This window comes from Melanostigma gelatinosum (genome assembly GCF_949748355.1).
Source record: "Melanostigma gelatinosum genome assembly, chromosome: 14".
Taxonomy (NCBI): Eukaryota; Metazoa; Chordata; class Actinopteri; order Perciformes; family Zoarcidae; genus Melanostigma; species Melanostigma gelatinosum.
The window spans coordinates 10,713,070-10,736,016 of NC_136647.1; the positions used below are offsets into that span (position 1 = coordinate 10,713,070).

Genomic DNA, 22,947 nt, shown 5'->3' on the forward strand with positions numbered 1-22,947 from the left:
CGGAACAAGTATCTCAAAATTGTACTTAGAGTACAAACGTTCCACCACTGGTGTTCTCTAAATCAAATTGTGCCCTCCATTGTAGGTTTACCGTGAATTCATAATGTATTTTGTCTTCTTGTCAGTGTAACCCTGTCTCTACAGTTTTATACTTTTGCTTACAGGCTGTTGTTGTTTGAATATTTCTGCAAATTTCCAGCTCATGATCATACGCTGTATATGCTATATTTACGTGATGAAGCGTCTTTAAAGAGTGGTACAGTATATTTTGTACCCTGTATAAAACTCATGTTGCACTCCCATTGCAGAATATCAGAAAAGTATGAGTCAGCATTATTCAATTAATGGAATATTTAGGGAGGAAGAAACATTTTTTTAAGAATATTTTAATAGTAAATCAACATGTTCCCTTTCAGGAAAAAGGCTGCATAGTTATTTCTTCTCAAATTGTAAGAAAACATTTTTTATTCACACGGGAGTATCAAGGGAGGCGTTACTTGCAGCCACAGTGACCTATACGTTACGATAACGTTACACAATGGTCAAACTGCAGCAGTTGAGGAGCATTAGGAGGTGATATGCATAACGATGGAGTTACAGCAGCAATAGTAGATACAGTATGGCTCCTCGGCCTGCTACATCACAGGCACCGCTTGTTTTGGCTTTGTTTGTTCGTTGCCTCATCTTACATGTTGTGGTGCTCGTGACTTACTTCGTGCTGATTTTCTGAATCAATGTTTTATGTTCATTACTAAGTTTTTGTTCAAAGTGTTTTGCAGTGCAAGAGGGTCAGACCAGGCAGCATTAAGTATATATGCTTCCGTCACATTGCTGTCAACACGCAAAACTCCATCAGACAGACTGACATTATCTCCTCTCTACAAATCTAGCATTCAGTTGAGGCGAGTTGTACATTTTGAGGCTTTTGAAGTTACTAAAGAGAGGTGTAGCCTGCGTTTACCAGTTGCTACCCCGTTTTGTGAAATATGCAGAGTTTACAGCAGCAGACCATGAAGGATATTACATTTTTTGTGATATATTAATACCATTCAGATTGTTTTTAGAGTACAAGCCAAATGAAACTGCAATGCATGGCTTCGTTCTCCCAGGACGTGGCAACATATCAACATCACAGACGACACTCGGCCGTATTTAGCACTTTAGCAAAGTTGTTGAGTTAATCCTCCTAATGACAAACTTTCAAGAACTTATACGATTATATTATTTTTCACAACTTAGAAAAACCTTCTTCACAGATGTAAACATGTTTACCTACACGATCAGACCAGATCGATGTCAGCTAACAGAAAACCAAGCCATGCAATTTACTTTCATCCGTTACTTGATACTCTTTAGCTGCACAACTGACTGGATGTCACAAAAACAGGAATTGCCATTGAACAGGCTCAAGGATTACAGATGTCATTCTTTGTTTGAACGATCTCTGACCGACTCGTTGTTGTTGAGCGGCAGAGGCGGCGTTTGCTTGCTCCTCATGCTCCTGCCGTCCGTGGCTGGTCGCGAACTCTCTGTCACAAAAAGCCGAGTCACCCAGACAGAAGTGACAATGCGTTTGTACTCGTTCCTGAAATTCCTGTTGAGTAAGCCATAGATGATGGCATTCAGACAGCTGTTGAAGTAGGCCATGAAGTAGCTGACCACAAAAAGCCACTCTGGGATACGGGGAGCCACACGAGAAGGATCTATGGCCACCGCCAAGCCGATCAGGTTAAGTGGAGCCCAGCAGATGGCAAACAGCACAAAGACCGCAAACATTGTGATGAAATTCCGCAAGTCACTTGGTTTGAGGCGGGGGCTCTCATCTGTCTTCACTTTACGTCGCACCTGGATGAAAACACATGAGATAAGAATTATCTAAAGGTAATGATGCCAAGGCTGCTGATCCTCTCTGCCTCTCTATATATTGCACACATTGCAACAGCCAGACAGAAACCCACACAGACATGCACACGTACAGGTGTCTCATCCATCTTTATGCCTGTCAAACACAATATCCCAGCTGAAATCATCATAGGCACTGACTTCTGGAAATCTTTGTTTTTCTTTTTTGTTTGAAACCAACACTTGCAGGTAATTAAAGATCAAATGCTCAACTTAAATGTCACATGGAAAAAATTATTTCAATGATGGGATTGATGGATTTTGTCAGTATATCCTGGGATTTAGACAATTACACTAACTCATCCAGGAAAGGGTCAATGATTCAACTTTTCTTTTCGACATTAAAAGTCCAATTTGGATGAACCCTGAAGATTTGTATCATTGTTTGGCCAAAGGTGTGCCTGTGTTGTTTACAGGTTAATAACTTCTGTGTTCCTGTAAAAATGTAAATGACCATTTGGAGAAGCAGGAGACTGACCTGAATCACAAGTACCCAGATGCGTAGATAACAGAAGGTAACCACTGCAATTGGCACCAAGAAGTGAACCACAACCACCGTCACTGTGTATGAACGGCTGACATTCTGGGCGAAGGTGCAGGAGTAGACCCGCGGGTCGTAGCGCAGGGAGCCAACGAAGAAATTGGGGATAATGGCCACCACTGTGAGCACCCAAATTAAGGCAACAAACATCAGAGTGTTGCGAAAGCTGTACAGCCGACTGTAGGAGAATGAATGACAGATATAGCAGTATCTGTTCACTGCAATCGCAGCGATGTTGAAAATGGAACCGATGACACTCAGCCCCATAAGGAAACCGCTGACCTGAACAGAAAGAAAGAGAGTGAAGTGTTTGTGTCAGTGTGCTGGGAGTCGGTTAATGGTGTTGTATTGGTAGTTAACTGACACACGCTTTAGCTGATTCGGTCTTACCATGCATTGCGTGTTTCCCAGTGCCCATCCGTCATGGAAGAGAGCATAGAGAACCAAGGGGTAGGGGTAGAAGGCTACCACAAGGTCAGCAAAGGCCAAACTCACCACAAATACATTACCTGGAGAGGAAGACACAGAGAGACAGTCTCTAAGTTACTTGCTCTCTGATTGTGGGACGAGTCACATGCTTTATCATGTAGGAGACACTGGGATCACCCTCTAATGTGGCTCTAATGGTTTATTCCCTCACGTTCCCATCTCAGCACAATGAATTTGCCTGCATGTGCGTTCCTTGTTTCAAGTATTCTATCTCTGATAATTCTCTGATAAGTTTCTGTAGCCTATTTCAGCAACTTGGCAAGATTGTTGACATTGTTTACAGATTACATACCAAAGGTTTCTAGCTAAAGCCACAGCCAGTTGCCTCACCCCAGACAAAGTTGTATCAGGAAGGGCAGAGTCACTCTGTTTTGACGGAGTAGAGGGACAAGTGTGTGGACACGGCACTTGAGCTTCAGTGACACTGGAGCATGCAGGTCCTTTCTAATCTAGTTGATCCCCTAGCTAGCCTAATCTAAACAGTGGTCTCTGGTTTCCAAACTCTAGATGGTATGTCACAGAAATGAAGCATTGCTTTAGTCCAGACCATTGCAGATGCAATTTGCTAAATTGCAATCAGCTGCTTCATTTATGTTTCGTCATTGATCATTTAGCTCATTAACTCGTAAATACCTTGTTACCTCGGCCACAAACTGACTAGTAGCATCCAATCATATTCATATACAAAACAGCAACTTTGCCACAGCTCACCTCAAGATCTTTTTGTTCACAAATCTGTCAGGAGGGACCTTGAGTACAAGAGGGACCCCGGACATTAGTGGTGGGGTTTTTAGAGGAGGGAGGCCTGCTGTGTGTCATACTCTCAGACCTCTCTCAGTGGGATTAAGGATACTTGAATAATCCACCTGCTTGAACCATGTCAAATGTGCTTGGTGCAAAGTGCACTAGAGCTCTATTTATAGCTATACTAAGCAGAGGCTGCACTTCTTTTTGGAACGCACATGTGGCTTTGGTGTGTGGCTGTTAACCTAGAACTGTCACTATGCACTATGATGCACGAAGTGGATATAGCTAAACTGAGAAACTAATTTAGGGTTTCACTCCCTTAATTTAATGCTGTAAATAGACACATAAAAACAGGATATAGAGTGAATTTGCCTGAATATATAAGGTATTGTATTTCCAATCAAATGAACCGTGATTAAGGTCAACAAATACATGAATCAATCAATCACATAGGCTAATAACTATACTAAGAACAAAATATACGTACAAATATTGGACAAATTGAAATTGAGACCAGATAATGGCTCCAGATGAAAAGTTAAGGGGTTACAGACGTAATTATAATTCATTCTTTTGGGGACATGAATGTGTCGACCCAAATTTCATGGCAATCCATCCAAAAGTTGTTGGGACATTTCATAAAAATGATGAATCTGAATCTCATGGTGGCTCTAGCAGAGGAGTCAGAGATTCATCAAAGTCAGAGGGATTTGTCCTTTGGAGACCATGAATAATTGGAATCCAGAAAAGAGTGATGTGGAGGGAAAAGTGGTCGGGCATGATAAGAGACAGTTAAACTTTACACTCTCATAAGCTTTCTGCTGGAGCAAAGACACGTCTGCAGTAAATCTACATTTCTATATCTGTCTATATCTACATTTCTATTTTTGCTTTTTCAGGACAAAAAAGGCGCTGCCACAGATAACAATTACAGAAGTGTAACTTCAACCGCAAGAAATCATGTGACATCACTGAACATGCTGGCAACGCTACCATCTTGATCAGTGTAGGTTAACGAGTTTGAAAGGTCCCAATATTTGCCATCCACATAACCAAATGTAAAAGTCTGAGAAGTGGAAAAAATCTCTGATTCAAAATAAATCCACAAAATCGCCATAAACAATTCCTATTCCTTGCTCACCAAATACCCTATTCCGATTATATTGGCTTGACATCAGCATTTATATAACCCACCAGTAAACTCTGTCTGACTGATGAGGGGAAAAGTCATCCTGGTTGAGTTAATTGGGATAAACATCCCCGAGGTAACATTTTAAAGATGTGAAGCAATTTACCCAGTAATAGTGTGTGACGAGGACCTTTGATTTGACCGTTTTAATTTACCTGGAAGTTAGTGCTTGACTATAACTAGCTCAAATACGTGAAACAGAGCCAAAAGCAAAAAAAACGAACCACGATATACCTTTTTCTATGAGAATTACTATCATGTTTTCTTTGCAAAGTTTTGGACATGAGCCTTTAGCGACGGTTAGCAGAAGACTAAACTATGAGCAACTTTTTCATCTCTGAAACACGTCGTCGGTATTGACGTGTTTTACTGCGTTTACTGATTTTTCTTTGTGTTTCTTGTCTCCAAAAAGTATTTATCCAACACTATTCCTCAAGTCGTCTCATTGTCAGTGTAATCCTACAATATAGTGTTTTCTGATCTGCCACCTATATTCATAGGTTTTTGTTTTGTTTATTACTGTTGGTAGGAGACAGGATATCAAGCACGGTCTGTGTCAGACCTGTGTCAGACACTTTATGCACCCAAACACCGGAGGCCCTGCTTAAGGGAATGACACACCCGCCTCTATCTGCCTTTGCCTCTGTTTAAAACAACGCAAGGGGCTGCTTTGGTGGGGGCATGTGGTTTCAGGTATTGACAAAACAATTAAATATGATCCGCAGGTCCGGTTTGAGCAGATTTACTGAACTCCTCTGGTTGAAAGTTTCAAATCTATGGATAGACCAGCAAGAGTAAACCAGATTTTGAAAGTATCCAACTGAAAAGACTTCCAGCCCCTCCCCTCTGTCATTCCTCCAAAGCCACTCCCCCAAAACACATGAAAGTGCACTGCTCGACTACTGGGAGAGTCCACGAGAGAGCGTTGGGGAGAGGAGCGCATCAATGTCATCGCTAACTGTATTCGGGTACCTCATGTCTCATTCACTGTAAGAAAACCCCTATCATTATCATGATTAAAGTAAACGACAGACATTGTTAGTATTCACAGCCGTCAAGCAATCACGTTAGCATTGGGTCATTTTGTCTGCTTATTCTTGTGGAAAACTCTGCTCATGTGCAATAAATGCACTAGCAGAGTGCTAGTGCGCCAGTTGGCAGGTAGACAGGCAGGTAGGCCATCCCACCATTTCACGCAGGGCTCAATGAAATAATTCAACGGGCTTATAACAGGCCCGCGACAGCCACAGTTGTTTTCTTTTAGTCAGAGCAATTGTTTTAGAATTTCAACAAATACAACAAAAATGTGAGTTCAATAAATTGCATACCCTGGCTTAAAGTTAGTCTTTAACAAGAGCTCCAAAGTCATGAAAACTAATTGGAGGAAAGTGTGTAGGAGGTGCTAAATATGTTCGTGAACATGATTCAGCCGTTGCTTTGAAACCAGCTTTGCAAAGCAGCTTTTCCTTGCGCTGCCTCCCTCGGGTCTCTCTCTCTGCCTCTCTTTAGAGGGCACTGTCACAGATTGTTTACAGTGTAAACAATATGCATCACCCAATATGACACTTCGTTTATGAATCACATTAACTTGCCAAAGGTTATCAGTGTTTTAAGCAACCAGCTCCAAGATATCTATTGCAACGTGATGATATCAGTAATTACAGTAATTCAGTAATTACACAGTAGGCACATTAATAACTCTAAATAACTTACAGAAAGAAAAGAGAAATCCCTAGTTTGTGTGTTGCTTTTGGGAAGTTTCTGCTTTTTCGTTTATTGAAGTTTAAATACATTTATATGCAATCTGTATTCTGGAAAAAGCCATTTGATAGTGTTGCACCCCTTTACCATTAAGCTTGCGAGGTTTTATGGCAAACGCAACACACTGACCGCAAAAACAAAAACAACCCCCATGCTCAACTGAGAAGAAATGAAGCAACTGTCGTATACAGTTTAGGCAAACATGCAAACCGACCGTAACCATAATGACAAAGAACAACTTGAATCATGGTCAGTCAGGCACAAAGAAAGAAAGAGAGTGTAGAGGCAAAAGATGCAGAGTTCCTCCTCAACTGAATGAAATGAATGGCCACATAAAGTTATGTATTGTTGATTGTTATAATGCTAACTTTGTTCAACTTGTTGTGACGCTATGGTGAAGATACACTTGTATAAATTCAGCCCAAGTGAATCTCGTATATATTTTTCAAAACAATTGATTGAAAATGTTTTACATACATATCTTAACATGCAATTCATATTATTATTCAATTATCTGTTTGGCCCTCTGCACACAGGCAATTTGCATATTCAACTACAATCAATAGTTGTATTCAGTAGATGGGACAAAGGGGCACTGCTCTATACGCTGTGTGAATGGCCATACTGAAACGATCAAAGTCATTCATCGTCTAGTTTGTGTGTGCATCAGCATGTGCTGCTTGTGTTAATATTTATCTTACTGATCCTACATTCATGGCAATAACAGTTTCTGCTAAACACGCCGTGCCAGTGTGTGCAGAATCATGCGTCTGTGCGTTTGTGCAGCTAAGGTAATTGCGTGCACTTGTGCAATTTAATGCCTCAGAATGTAACTGCGTTGGCTGGGAAAAAGAGACTCTTTTTGGTTTAGACATATTTGGCTTAGATATCTCTCCAAATATGTCTGACTGCACTAAATTGATTTTCACCATGCAGCAACTCCATGACAAATGGAAATGGCGGATGACCAAACTCATTTTTTAAATCAATTGTTACATTAAAAAGATGTCGCATTGATGCGTACGATTCATAACCAGGTATAGTCCAATGGAAAAATGACAGGCCATGGTGAAAGTAATTTGCTGTAGCTTCAGTTGGCAACGGCGGGCAACTGCTGCGCAAATACTGCCAGTCAGCTCAGCCTGTTGGTTCCCAGCAGTTCAGTCCTCATCACTTTGGCTAAAGGTGATGATGTTGCTGCTTCTAAAACTAACAGATCAGTGTACAAGACAGTTGGCACACTTGATGTTTGTTCCCTCTAAAGCTACTATTTTACATTGTCTAATTGCATAATGCAAAAGGTGCAGAGGAATAATAACTATTTAAAATAAATATGGTGAAAATATGTTCTACTGTTTCCTCCCAATGGGTAAATGCAAAGGTTGAACAGTTACAAAAGCTGTTTTGGAGAACTTGTTAATAGACTTCGCCTATTTACACATCCAGCAGTTACACATTAGCAGTCATTCATACCTGATTTAAATCACAACAACATGAACCTGAAGACACTTTATATTTGTAAAAGGTAACATTAATGAACCTTTTTTTCCTTTTCATGCTCTGTGTGGACCCCTTGTTCCTGTGGCACCGTAAGCAACCGCTTAGTTCAGTTGTCCCTGTCTTGGCTGTGACTGTGAGAATCACAATGATAGAATAACAGCTTTTATGAATGCCTGACGGCCCTGAAATGTGTCATGTTTTCCACCAAGTGTAAATGATAGTATGATCACTGATGAATCAATCTGTGAATCATATTTCTCTTCCGTGTTGCTCCAACTTCTTCAATTATCAACATTTTGGAAGGCAGCATGAATGGTTTATGTTATGTTTTCCAGTCCATTGTCAGTGTCTCTCAATGTGTGTATCTTTAATGCATACACATTAGCGATGCACTTGTTTTCTTGCCTGACCTCAGGTGTGAGTGCACATGAATCGACAGAGCCCAAAAATAATGCTCAGGTCTGTCGATACGTATTCGTGGCAGATTTCTAGGTATAAAGTACCTGGTGTACCACGGGCTGGTGCGGGCGTGGGTCGGGGCGCCGGGTTCTGGCGGCGTTCCACAGGGCTCTTGGCCCATTAGCCCCGGAGTGGGCTGCGATTCCTCGTGGGCGCTGTTGGGGACTGGTGTCTGGCTGTGCATCACGTTTGCATCGGGTCGTGGCAGCGGAGGGGCGCTCTGTCGGGTACTGGAAGTGCTTGTCATGGGGGGGGGGGGGTTGATTGGTTTTGGGACTGCAGTGTTGGTGGTGGCACTTTGTGTTGGATTTGGGCCACTTGTGGCATTGGTTGCATTGAGCTAATTGGGTTGTCCTTGTTTGGGTTGTTTATTGGGAGCGGCTGGGGGTTTGTAGAGGCTAATGTTAAAGACACTACCGGTATGTATGAGTAGAAGTCAATCATATTTGATTATTCAATTCAGGTTTATTTCAAATCAATCCCAAACAGATGGTCCCTTTACACATAGCCATGCGTGAGTCTTTCATCGATGATTTCATTTTGCCTATCTCTAATAAGATTCATCTGAACTGCTGTGCTTTACTTAACATGTCTTCAGAGTTTTCTGAATAGAAAACTAATTGAATGAAAACTAAAGAGTAATTATTTTGAACCAAAACACTCAGTGTCATAAATACCACTGGAACGACACAACATTTGAATGACTTAAACGGGACGTAGCGCATCAAAGTGTAGCTCTAAATCTTGTGCTGATACAGCCGCAAATTGAGGCATTTAGTTGTGCATTTTGCTGTGATTTGTTTGGCTTAATGATAAATCTGTTGTGCTGTGAGTATTTTCAGAATATCACCCCTGAGAAGTTTCTCGCAAAAAAAAGGACCAGTCCCATCAAAGTTACATATGAAATCCGCAATCTGGACAAAAATTCCTGCATGAATCAAATTTAAAATAACTTCGCAGATGCATTATGATGTGATCACATTTGGCTTCTAAACCTTTATGTACATTTCAAGTCGTTATCTACATCTTTGCATCCAACAGTAGATTAAGAAGGAGCTTCCATCCTGCTTCGCTGTCTCTCGCTGCATCGAGCTGAAACAAACATTCTGTGTGTCTGTCTTGTTTGCAGAGTCGTTTGCATGAATACAATTCCTGCACATTCCTGTGACAGCTCCCTCCTTCGTAGATCCTATTCTCATTTTCTCATCCTATTGCCCCTAATTTCACACGTCTTCTCTATTTCGCCTCCCTCCTTTCATTCTCTCTCTCTCTCTCCCTTCTCTTGCAGTAAATCCACCCACTGTTTCCTGCGGGTTTTGAGAAACTGTTACATAATGCACTTCAAATTATCACAACGCAATTATTGTAGATATGGGGATGTACAGCAGGCATTACGGGATTTGATAAGGAACAAAGGACTGAAATGACTGACCAGTGGCTTTGCAGATGAAATGGGTCGATCTATCATGTTCATGGTTATTGAGATTAAAGAAAAATGATTCCGTCAGTAGCTGTGTGTGTGCGCGCATATGTGCAAACTTGTGCTATTGAGTCATTCCCCATCTCAGCAGTAAATTACTGATAACAACTGGCACATGACAGTAGTTCTTATATTGTCTCGGCTGTGCCTCTTCCCTTTATAAAACAGCATCACTCTCCTACTTTTCATAGCGAGGATCTCAGTCCTTTTCCTATAAATGTTGGGCTGTCTTTCTGTATTTTATAGCCTGTGTCCTTGTCATTTTTTTGTTTTCAAGCTGTTTCTAAACCTTTCTTTTGCATCCCCCTCTCTCTCTCTCTCTCTCTAGCCTTCCTCCTCTCCATCTAGCTGGTCTGGGCTCCTCCTGCTTCCTTCATCCAGCTGTCTATGTTCAAGGGAATTACAGAAGTCAGGCTTCACCCAAATATACAGGACAGTGTCTGGGCACAGCTCAGGCAGAAGTAGACTCCCCGAGCACTTAAAGCTGCTGAAAACATCCCCAGCAGTCATGCCAAACATTCACTTCTGCCTAAATACTCACTAAGTAAGACAAAAACCAGTAAAAACCAGATGATGAAAGAATTATATGCAAAAGGCTCAACACGTATAAAGCCCCGCAGGTACTCCCCTCCCATGCATTATAGATCAGTGACAACTCAGCTCCACGATGGACTCTAAATGAAACTACATGATGGCACTGGACTAGAGTGGCTAATATCTATCACAATGTGATGTATAATGGGATGTCAAATGCAATTTCCATGCGTGATTCCAAATGATTCAATCGTGGATTCATTCAAATCAAACCAGCAACAGAGCCCCTGTGTCTAATCTCGTCCCCTTTTCTTCATGAGCTACAGCTTAACTCTCCTATATTTCCATTTCACCTGCGCTGTGATCTCTTCGACTGTCTGCCTCCTTTTCTCCATATCTCCTCTGTTACGCAGATAAAAAGGTTCCAAGAGGATCGTTGGGTGGAAGGTATGAGCCTGCCTTCAGCTGTCTGTTTTGGAGAAGCTTTTTTTTTCATTAAACTGTACAACAGAAACTGAGAAAGCTCCTCCGCATTAAAGGAAATCTCATCAATCTGACAATCTTCAGCTGTCTGATCTTCTGTTTTTGATTTTAATTAATTAAAATCAAACACCAAAGTGCTCCCGCGGCAAAAAAAACGACAACTTGGTTTTCTCCTCATATGAAGATGACAACCGTTTGTCTTACTTATCTTTAAAGCATTGTATGTCTCGGTTGTTAGTAGCCCATGGCTTAGAGTGGCACTTGATGTCCATTTTCACCATACGTTGCTGGGTTTTTAAGAGTTGCTCCAGCTCAGCTGGGCTCTAGTGATTAGGCTACATTTCAACACAACTGTGCAAAATGTTTTGGACCAAATACCTCAAGTCAAAGCTTCGCCAACAGGCTTTTTGTGGAGACCAAAAAGGGCTTTTTGGGAGCTATCAACTGGATTGAGGTTGTGAAATGCAGCAGCTATCTTCTATCTAAAGTATATCTACAACACTATGTGTTCTTCCTCATTCATATTTATATGACAATGACCCAGAAGTACACAACGGCTGTTGTACAACATTAGTGTGAACAGTGTTTAGGCTGTGACTGATGATGTTTCACAAATTCACAAGAACACAAGCACAGAAAGCAAAGTCAATTGAGAGAGATCTTACGTTTTGAGTGTTTCAGCACCATGGACAGAGGCAGACTGAGAGACTGGATGTGAAATGCTGCACTGTGGAGTGCTTTTTTTCTAAAGCCTCAGTCTTAACTAAGGACTATTTTAAGCATTGTATTTGTAGAGGCATGGAGCTTTGGAGAAAATAAATGAGAAGGTGGTGGAGAGATATGATGTCAATATTGTGTGATCCTGTCTAACTATGTTTGAAATTTTGCAGCACCTACACTCCTTCAAAGACAAATCACAGGGGACATAAACATCTGCCCAACACAACTGTAAAATACACCTTTCACATGCTCACACACATTCATACGATGCATCACAATCAGACGTGGAGACTAACTGTACTGCATATTCCTCAATGGGCTTTCGCATGTCGACACACATCTGTATGTTGGAGTCCGTGTGTGTGAGTCAAAGCTTTTCTTTTTCAAAAGACACATGTCAGAGGACAAATGGCTCAAATGGCTCATGAATGCATGGGCGTGTGTGTGATTGTGTGGCTCTGTTCCGAAGCTTGCTGATATACAATAGGACATGATGAGAGAAAATTTAATTTCAGTTAAAAATTGAGGTCTTTGAAAAGATAAAACAAAAGGGGGAAAAAATGAGCGCGTAGAAAGGTAATGTGCAATCCTTATGTAGCTTTGTTACGTGACCAACATGCATCACAGTTTTGATCTGTGTTAATAAAATAGTTTAATGCCACTTCGAAATGAAGTATGCATATATCACTTTTGCCGTTTTGTGTGATTGTACGCACTAAAAGTGAATGCATAGACAAAAGCATCAAAGCCTCAACAGTTGTTATGCACACAGTTTCTTACTTTTGATAAACACATTCAACAATGAAATCTGTTACGATCATTGGGAAAACATCTCTTTTCAAAATGCAAGTCCTGAGTGTAGACTGTAATTATTTTAGTTTTAGTGAGTTTACATTAATATATTGTATTTATTACTGTTTTTTGTTATTGTTTTTCCAAAGCCTTTCTATTATTTTGTCCATTGAAATGTGTATGTATGTACTATATTCTGGAACAATCTTTCATGAAATGATGTATCATGAATAAAAACATGTATACAAAGTGCTACAGACAGCAGTGTTTTGTATAAACACTACAAATCGTTTGTATGTGTGTCATTTTGTTGTAGAAATTAAAAAGGATTCTGAGGTTTTGATTGCAGAGTTTCATTTGGACATAGAAGTGAGGAGGACCATTTTTTTTTCAATTGCCAACATACTAAAATGACACAAGTACAATTATTGAGACTGACACTCAAGAGGGCAAAATCTCAGCTTAAGTCTCCAAAACTCTAAAAACAGTTTCTGCTTTGCACCCAATTTGTAATTCAACATGCCACTTTTTGCAACACACTGACTGCATAAAGTCATTATTTTGCCATTCCAAAACTCTGCCAAATCAAATTCAAAATGCCACACCCATGAACCAATTGGCCAACACACATGCCACCTGGCCAAAACCTAATTGCTTGCCTGTCAACTCATCACTCACTATGTAAGGTAAGCACGATGGAAAGAGCAGATGAGTCCCTGTTTACGGCAGAGCAGTGTGAGGCCTGTTTTCCTTTCTTTTCTTTGGTTGTTTAAACACGTATTAGCAATTCATGCTATCTTTTTCTGTTCACACAAACTATATTTTCTGTGTTTATGTACTATATTATTTTTCAAACATGTTCCGTTCTGATTTTCTTTCAGTGAAAAATGCAACCTTTGGAAATGCAATGACACTTATTGATTTTACAATGTGGAGGGAAACACATGTTTTCATGAGTGTGTAGTAAGCACTGGTCTTGTGTGTTCTGTTTGGTAAATACATTCATGTACTTCACTCCGACAATATCTCGGAAAAATCAAACCCAGACAATATCATGAGAAAAGACAGAAAAAGGTTTCAAGATTAAGCACAGAAGAGTGTAACTGGTTCAAACAGAAACCGATCGTATGAACCATGTGTGTGCCATATTGTGACTAAATTGGGTCACAACATGAACTGTTTCAATTTGCAAAAGATCTGACGTGTTAAGCTATTGTGTGTGTGTGTAGTTGTGGGAGTTTTGTCTTGTGTTTTGACAAAATTAACCCTTTTTTCAAAATCATGTTGAGGCAATTGTAAAAAAAAAAACCTGTAATCTACCAGTGTCTTATTCGGCTTGTGAATAGAGTTTTGACACAATGAGCCAAAATGGGCAACAAGTGTGTCAGCAATCGCAAAAACAAACCCTGTAAGGTAATGACGCAGAGTACACTCAAAAAAACGATTCAAGCCCTTCTTAAAGGTGACACATTTAAATCGTGTTTGATTAATTTAAATATATCAAGTTAAAAAATGAACACATTTATATTTAATGGGTCTAACATAAAATGCATGAATACTTTCATTTATTAGATTTATTTAGGTTGGATGGTGTGTATCAACTCAAAATAAATGTGTTTGGTTGGGGGACTACCCCTTGCGCCTGTACCAGATCACGTGCTCTCAGTGTCTTTCCCCCCTTTCCGACTGCAGCAAGATTCAAACCGACCGTCCATTCTTTGGTAAGTAACTTTATATATTTTGTTGCAGTAGTTTAGACTGTACCTCGCTGTCAATGAAGGTTTCCATTCTGTAATAATGACCACAATGTGTGGAACAGACGTGATAACTTAGCCACACGACTGTTCCGTTTTTAATAAGATCGAAGGCAACACAGGCTAGCTAGCAAGCTAGGTAGCCAACGTGGTTTGCATTATAGAGCAGACCAGAGATCAGGGTACTGTCATTAATACGGCTTGGACGCAGCGCCGAAGGCTTCCTTATGAACTGTATGCACTAAAAAACAGTAGGAGAGCAGTTAAACGAGCAGACTACGGTCTCCCCCTCTCCAGCGCCATAATGTCGGCAGGCAGAGCAGGCCGCAGAAGGCCACTCTCTCTAGTAGTGGGCGTTCAGTTGTAGTGGGTTTAGCCACGTTTTCGTCACTGAAAAATGTTTAATATGAATAAATCATGAGCTCATAAAACCGCTGAATTCCTCAAACTCGCGCGGGCACCTGATGCATGAACACACGGAAGTCAGCGGCGTTTTAGCGCAGCAGCCATAGAAATAGAACGAGCGTAGAACGGACATTCCCATTCAAACCGATGTAACTGGATCAGAGCAGCGGCAGTTTGTACGTGTACCGTCGTCATTGTGAAGAACTGATCGATGTAGCGGGCTAACTGTTACGTTATACAACGGTCAATGCGCAGTGTTGAGCACTATTTTCTTTTGAACGAGTAAAACAACCAAGACAAACATCGATGTCCGTTCTACTCATTGTATTTCTATGACCTTACACTGTGTGAACGCAGGCAGGAGTGCGAATGAGTTTTCAAGGCAAACAGTTTGATATTTTATTAAAATGACTGTCTTAATCTTATTTAACACGCTTGCATGATTTGATTGCTGTTGTATGTAGCTTTAGTGTTGCTGTAAAAGGTGAATTGCTAGTCGATTCTAAATGGTAACATTATATCTGTGAGTGCTCTAAAGCACTTTTGACTTGACTTTGTTTTATGTGAATTTTGGATTATTCCAGCCTTTCCCTCCACAAATACATTCATCTCATCTTTTGCAGTTTGATCAGCATTACCAAGCTTCTTGAGGCAACCTCCTAATGATAGCACGTAATAGGTTATATGCTCGATGCAAGCTGATCTCTCATTGTTATTTGTTCAGTTTGATATGTACTAATTATCTTTATTCTCTTTAGGACTATGCATGTGGCAGTGTAAAGAATGCAGTTTGGAACTAGCTAGCAGGTATTTCTTGTTGCATGGGCATTGTAGGGGCAGTTATCGCTATACATGTCCATACATTGCCCATGTACATTTAATACATGGAGTAAGCTTCTAAATCACACATGCTGAACTGCACATTCAACCAGAGATTGTGGAGCAGAGGCCCCTTCCCTGTTCCAGCAAAGTGAAGTAAGTAAATGTGTGTTTCTATGTGTTTACCATTTTGATGATTAATGGCTTCACAATCGCAATTTGAATCTAATAATCCCACATAATGTGATAGTAATTATAATAAACAAGTAACAAACAGCTGTATTTTGTTTGTTATTCAGGTCAATGCAGAGTTCCTGCTGATCACCACCAAGCCATTTCAATCAAAGTTCATGTCACAGCTGGACCTCTTCTCAGACTCCCTGATACAGGGCTTAAAGAGCAAAGGAGGTGTGAAGGAGAAAAGGTCAAGGGTGTCCTGACCATCAATGATTTGGTTAGTACATATGTATACAATATTAGTTTCACTGTATTGGGGTGGTTATTGTAATATTTTCTTGTCCATATCTGCTTTTTTAAAAACATATGATGAATAGTAAATGGCCTGCTTTTATTCTGCTTTTATCCAGAACCTTTAGTGTGATGACATCAACACCAAAAGGGAAGGGCATCTGAGAAGCCTGTCATCTACCTCAATGAAGATCCAGACTCTTTATCAATCTGGTAAGTTTATCGCAATATGTTTCCCATGTAGCGTCAAAGTGTTACCCACATATATATATATATATATATATATATATATATATATATATATATATATATATATATATATATATATACACACACACACACATGTTTGTGGATTAATCACAAGTTTAAACACAAGTTTTCTGTGTTTGTGTTGTTGTCAGGCTTCCGCCGCTGAGGATGCAGTGAGGGACATCGCATTCACTGTCATAAGGATTTACATGATCCAAAGAGATTGGGAGCCAGAGGACGTGGGACTTGATCAACTGCATTAAAGTCCTGAACAACGTAGACAGTGTCATCATGGCGTTCATCATGATTTGGGCTAATTTGTGCCCTTAATCTAAGCTTTCCAGACAACTTCAAGTACATCTTTCAGCTTCTCCAGAAGGTCATAATGAATTTGGATGGGCACAAGCTGAATTCTAAGATACAGGAGCTGAAAATCAAGATGTTTGCACAAGAGGTGAACACCAAGTGACAAAGCCAAAGAACCTTGTCAGATCTTTTGGATGTTTTCTACTTTCATCTTCCGCCCAGTCAACGACAATCCATGACCTCATGGATGTTTTCCTGGTTCTGACATTTTGAAAAAATTGACTAAGCTGCACAGAGGCAAGCCAGAGACTGTAAATTACGGAACTTTTACATGTCACTGCAAGCTTGGTTAAGTGTTTACCCGCAGAAAGTTTTGCCCAATTCACCTCCACATCCCAACTCGAGTGTGATTACGCTTGAACGTCAACTTGCACGTCCATTTTCCTCGTTGTCTGATTGAATGACTCTCTACTCGAGTTGAAATGGACCCTAACACGGTTCAATACGCTGTAACTTCCATTGACTATGAGTATCCTTGTTATTTATAATCTATAAGTTTTAGTTTGTGGATGTTTTGTGATTTTACTGTTGTAGCCCAAAAGTGGTCCAAGTTGCCTGTTTCTGCACATGATAACACATCATCGGCTATTCTTCAGTGTAAAGGAGTCCTTTTGTACTACCATCTGTACTGGTAGGAAAGAAAACAGCTGTATTGCTCTTGACAAACCAAAGTAGTGGGAATTTAGCACTTGCAATAGTGGTTGTACATATCGATTGCAGGAAGTTTTGTGCTTTTTGGAAATGATAGTTTATGGTGAGTGACTACACTGCAGTGCAATGATATTCCCTGTTTGGAGAGCAGTGCATAGCCTCCACCCTCATGGCGTCTTTGTTTGTGGCGCCAAGGGATTTGGGATAGCTTGGTATTTATTTGTCACCAGTTGTGGAGCTGTTACAAGACTACTGTTTTAATATTTAAAAATGATGAAAGATGCACTGTATAGATCATTTTGGAATTTGTTTGCTATCCTTTTCTGATCAGTGTTTTTGTAAAAAACAAACAAATTATATTTAAAAAATGAAATGCAGGCTCTAGAATCATGGATGGTCAGATTTGTACCATATTTAATGTATTTAAGCATTTTCAATAAAAAACACTTGAACTAGGTTTTGTCTCGTGTCTTAATTGGGGGTCAAATAAAAAAAAGTTTTTTACCTGATTAATTCATTTCCAATGAATTGTACTATATTGAGTTGGACTAACACAAATCAATTTCATTTCATGAATGGTATTTTTTTATTTAGGTTGTATTTGATAAAATTGAGTCGGACTAACTCAATTTAATTATATTGCATGGATGGTTTTAGTTTAAGTTAGGTTTAACTATATTTCCTCGGTGGAAAACCTGCCCACAATTTAATTGAGTTCATCCAATGAATTATTTTTTTGAGTGTATAGTCATCCATCACTAACCTAACATCTGACGAAATATAGTGCTCCAACACTCAGCGGTCAGTTGTCTATGTTCACTCTGCCACAGCAGGGACTTAAGCAAAGCAGTGACAACTGTAGTGGGTAATCATATGCTACCCTCTGCTCCTGCTGTGACTGATTATATGCTGTTGTTAAGTCAGGTGTTCTCCCATTTCAAACCGTTGAGTGGGTTGTTTCAATCTACAGTAGCCGTGCTTCGAGTTCATGACTGTGGATTCAGCGTGGTTTCTCCAACTGCTGAGTGGGCTCTTTGAGTTAAGAGAGATCAGGTTTTAGGCAGAAATGCACCATAAGAGTTGCAAAACCTCACGGCAAATATATGTTTAACAGCACTTTATACGGAGTGGTAGGCGGTAACCTAGAAATACATTTAAAAAAAAGGATAACTCACAATATTCAAGAATAACCTGAAAAGAAAGACGCCATTTTTAATTACACTGTAAACTGTAAAGCTGTCAAGTGTCTCCATGCAGGGAATTTATTTTTTGAAATTGTGGATGAAATGGACAGGTTTCCTGCAACACAATTTACTGAATTGTCTTTAGTGTCATGGTCGTGGTGCGTCAACATTTTGAACTCAGTTTTATTTGCAAACGGTGGTGAAGAAAACGACACGGCTTTCATTTTTAAACCTTTCACTGAGTGTGAAGTTTAATAACATCATGATTTAAAAGGATTTTGTAGGTTACGCTACACACAAATTGAATCACACTTGACACATTGCTCCTGATTTACACGTGGTCTTGAGTTCAACTTCTTAAGAGCTTCAATAAAAAAATAGCCCTGGCGAAAAAAAAGAAGTCCATGCTGAAGTGCAGAATGTGGGAGTCTGAAGACAGGGTTGCCTTCAAATACCCCTGGGACTGTGTCCATCTGACTGAGAAGAAAATAAGCGCAAATCAAAGGAAAATACAAAAACACAGGTGGGGCACACGTGACCGGGGGAAATGTGATGCCGAACTAGTGTTTTGATGTTGACAGTATGTCAGTTTGAAGGATGGACAGATTATTGATGGGGATGAAAAAAAAAACAAGCTATGTTTCCAAGACAAACGAGACAATGTACAGACAGCATTGTATGACAGGTTGTCTGTTATTAAACGAAGAATAAGTAAGACGAAAATATGACAGCCTATTCTGCTCTTGGGCTCATAATGCAGTAGGAGATGACGAGAGACCAGTGTGTATTTTATGTCTGAAAACTCGCTTTCCTTCGTTCCTTGGTGCTTGCTGGCATTTACGTTTCCTTATTCATTTTAGCTGAACGTCACAATCCCCCTGAGTTGATCGGAGGGTTATTCGGATCACCAGTTGCTCAGGGTGTGAGGACTGACTCCTAATTAGCAACTGCACGCAGCTTGATGCATTTCCTCTCTTGGCCAATAATAAGGGGGTGACGACTCCCTTTCTTTAGGGCTTAAGAGAAGTGGGAAATTGCACACCCAGGATATTCTCATCCTTCCTGGACTTAATGCAGACCTCATTTTAGCTGATTTAGCCAGAAACCCTGGTCTTTGGACCCCTTTGAGACTTAGTTGCTGTCTTAACTGATTGAGGGAGATTTTTAGCATTCTGAAATCTAGCAGGAATGAATATTAAAGATCACCTTTCCAGTAGGTTACCTGCATTGGGGCTTAGTGCCAAGAGTTTGTGTTTGCCTAACAATAACCTAAAGCCTGAAGGATTTATTTTGTTCATTGGTTCATTTTCATTGTTAGACACAATTCCTTATCAAATTGGATTTTTAAAAATATTTTTCTGCCTCCAAAGGCTGGAATGACATACAGTTTCAAAACCACTGCATTAGGGTGAGATAGTTGTTTCAAGAATAAAAGGACTGCTGTGGATAATTCAGTAACCTTATTGAAAGGGATTCATTATTATCAGAAAAGGGTTTCGTTACAACCTCGAGGGTTCATTTTACCTGGAGCGAGGGATAAGTGAAAGCGTACTTCCTTTATGATTTAGTATGCTTCACTGTATAGCAGCATGTGGCCCCCTAGTTTCAGTCTTTCACATCAACACGAGTCGGCTTTTCAAAAGGACTCATTATTAACCATGCTCTTACACAGCAAGCATGAGTCAGACTAGCTTTTGAACTTTTCTGGTAAGAAGCAGAAGAGTGACGTAAGAGATACACCAAGCTGTTGTAAGGACATAATTGGCCATCGTATCTTCAATGCACTATAACTTAATTGGAAATGCACATGGTTAAATCCCAAGCAGTCATTGCTGTGTAGCAGCCTTGTCTCCACAGATGCCCTTCAGCATGATGTGAATAATAATAATAATGTTATGAACTGGAAGCTATAGCCCTTTGCATAGGTGCAAGCATATGACAGAAGTAGATTTAAATCCAAATCCAAAAGGAGGTATTTTCTTAAAAATACAGATTATTCGCTGTGAATTCATATTCAATTTTTGCTTTTTTTGTTAAACTATAAAAAATGCACCAATTTACTTTGGAATAGTTTTGTCACGGGGATGGCTGATATTTTGGGGCAAAGTGCACTCAGAGGTCTGTGGGTCAAAACATGCACCTTAGGGAAGGAAGACGTGGGGGGGGGGGGGGATACTTTACCCAGAATTCACTAGGTCTATAACATACATAGCCTACATTATTACGCTAATTCATTCTACGACAGTAAAAAGTTATACAGTTGACGAAAGTATGCAACGACTTTCCCCCCAAAATCGTGATCACTTACCACCAATAACCTTTTGTGATGATATCAAATCATTGCAAGGGACGAAATATCTTACCAGAGTTCCTCAATTTGCGGTTCCTGAACACCGAGATAATCACCAGCAGATTCCCCAGCACGTCTACCACCGTGGTGAAGATCAAAACGCTGGCCAGGACTGCTATGACCCAGGCGGGGCGGGCGCTCCCCTCCGTGGCCAGTGTGCGCTCTAGCTGCCACAGCCGTGGCTCCGTCCGGTTCTTTATGAGTGTGAATGTGTCCGGCATCACTGGCCCACAGCCCAACGCTGCTTTCAAGTCCCAACTGCTCTTTATGTCCCGCAGGTACCGCCGGTACCAGTGTGTCCTAAAGGAAACATGGAGCGCACCTGAATGCCTCCCCAAATTCCACAAGAGCGCAGGTCAAGTCTGCTGAAGGCGATATGAGTTATAATATGTTATAATATATAATGTGACCTATATAAAGTTACATGGGCTTTTCGCTTTCTGTATCTTCGGACAAAAGTCATCCATCCATATGCCACCAACAGCTGATCGGACATGCCGCGGTGCCACACCTCCTCCTCGTTGAGAAAATGTAAATTATTTTTCGTTTGGATAATATTTCATAAAAGAAGGTCCAGTCCACTCATATTTCAAGTCTTCATCCTCTTCAAGTGTCCCTGGATTGCTGCTTGGCATCTCTGACTGTGCGTGCGCCGACGTTGGGAAAAAAAAGGTTATTCCTTTCTAAAATGTCAAACCATTGTACCGCCCCGGGAGTCTTTCTGATTTAATTCTCTGTTGACTGAACGACGGGAACAAATTGTCTTCCCTAACCATTCCTGATGCCCTTGCCATGCGCCAAACTATACGACGCAACCAGCGCTGTGCGTCGTAAATATCACGGAGAAGCCCCTTCAGTCAGGCGCACCGTAGGATGTGGAGAATTCCACTGAATGAGGACAGAGACGGTTTCAGAGACATTATTACCTCCGAACCGGCTCCGTGTGTCTCTCCCTTTCCCTCTCTCTCTCCTCTGACTAACCTTAACCCTAATACCAAGGTGTGCGTGCAAACAGAAGATTCGCCTCATTTTCCTCTGCCTATTCCCAGCGTGACTTCCCAAAATCTGCCTTTGATGTCAGCACAAGTGCACACACAGCGGTGGGTCGGAACGCGGGAAGTCCAATCAGCACACTGTGACTTACGTGCAGCATTTGTCGAAGATGAGGCAAGAACATTTTGAAACTTTCACATAACACAAAAGCAGACAATGTGTTTTCATTGGGTCTTAAACTGATGTCTATATATCTACATTTACTGATTGATCAGGGTTATTAAAACCTGTGTAACACAATCACATATTCAATAAAAAACACACAATTATTATAATATTAAACACCGCTGGCGCTAAGTCTTTCAATTGCGAACACGATACACTATTGTAATATCATTTAACCGATTAATGCATCCATCAGCGTGAATTGTTGATTCACTTTTTGCACAGTGCAGCAGAGCGAGTGGAGGTGGCAGGTGTATCCCATTTACCCCAACTGGGGGCAACAGTGCACTCAAACTCTCCATCAGATCCAGTAGATTCATACGTCCCTGATACTGTCAGTGCCTGTGGCGACACATTGAGGCGAGCGCCATTGACTTGTTTAACTCCTCGATACTGTGCGAATGGCTGCAGCAGATGCCCCTCAAGCACAGCAGCAGGCACAGATTAGAGCAGCAGTGACCGCCTCAAAGCAGGGTGATGTGATGACCAGGCGACAGAAAGCTCTGGCTGACCTCACAATCAGATTGGCACACTTTGAATACGGAGACAAAGTCAAAAGCAGGGGCCGAACGATATACAATATCGCACATCAAGAAAACCAATGGCATGATGTGATGTACACAAAATAAATTGGCGAAATGAAAACTGCAAAATGCTGATAATGCTGTGCTATGCCTATGTGTATGGTGGACATGCTTCAAAGACTTCTGAATCTATAACCAATGGGATTACTGTGCTTGCCCGCTCTGAAAGAACCTTCGATACTTTTAAGCATGCTCACTCATGGCAGTGAATCATATTGTTGTTAATATTCAAGCAGAAACAGAAGTGGATGAATGATGAGCAGACAAACTGGCCACAACAACTGGGCATCAACACTGTCCTC

At 40.7% G+C, this 22,947-nt stretch overlaps 1 protein-coding gene and 1 long non-coding RNA gene across 2 annotated transcripts; one reads left to right on the forward strand and one right to left on the reverse strand.

The window, feature by feature from the left end:
- Positions 1-1,422: 1,422 nt before the first annotated feature.
- On the reverse strand, positions 1,423-21,073 carry mtnr1bb (melatonin receptor 1Bb; the record flags this gene model as incomplete). Its single annotated transcript, XM_079284195.1, has 4 exons — positions 20,857-21,073; positions 2,834-2,952; positions 2,381-2,725; positions 1,423-1,845 (listed from the first exon to the last, which is right to left on the reverse strand). The coding sequence occupies exons 1-4, from the start codon at positions 21,062-21,064 to the stop codon at positions 1,423-1,425; spliced, it is 1,095 nt and encodes a 364-aa protein (XP_079140321.1). The 5' UTR covers positions 21,065-21,073.
- On the forward strand, positions 15,918-16,639 carry LOC306788611. The gene is made up of 3 exons (XR_013772608.1): positions 15,918-16,029; positions 16,163-16,256; positions 16,445-16,639. It is a non-coding gene; the product is annotated as an uncharacterized lncRNA (long non-coding RNA).
- Positions 21,074-22,947: the final 1,874 nt, after the last annotated feature.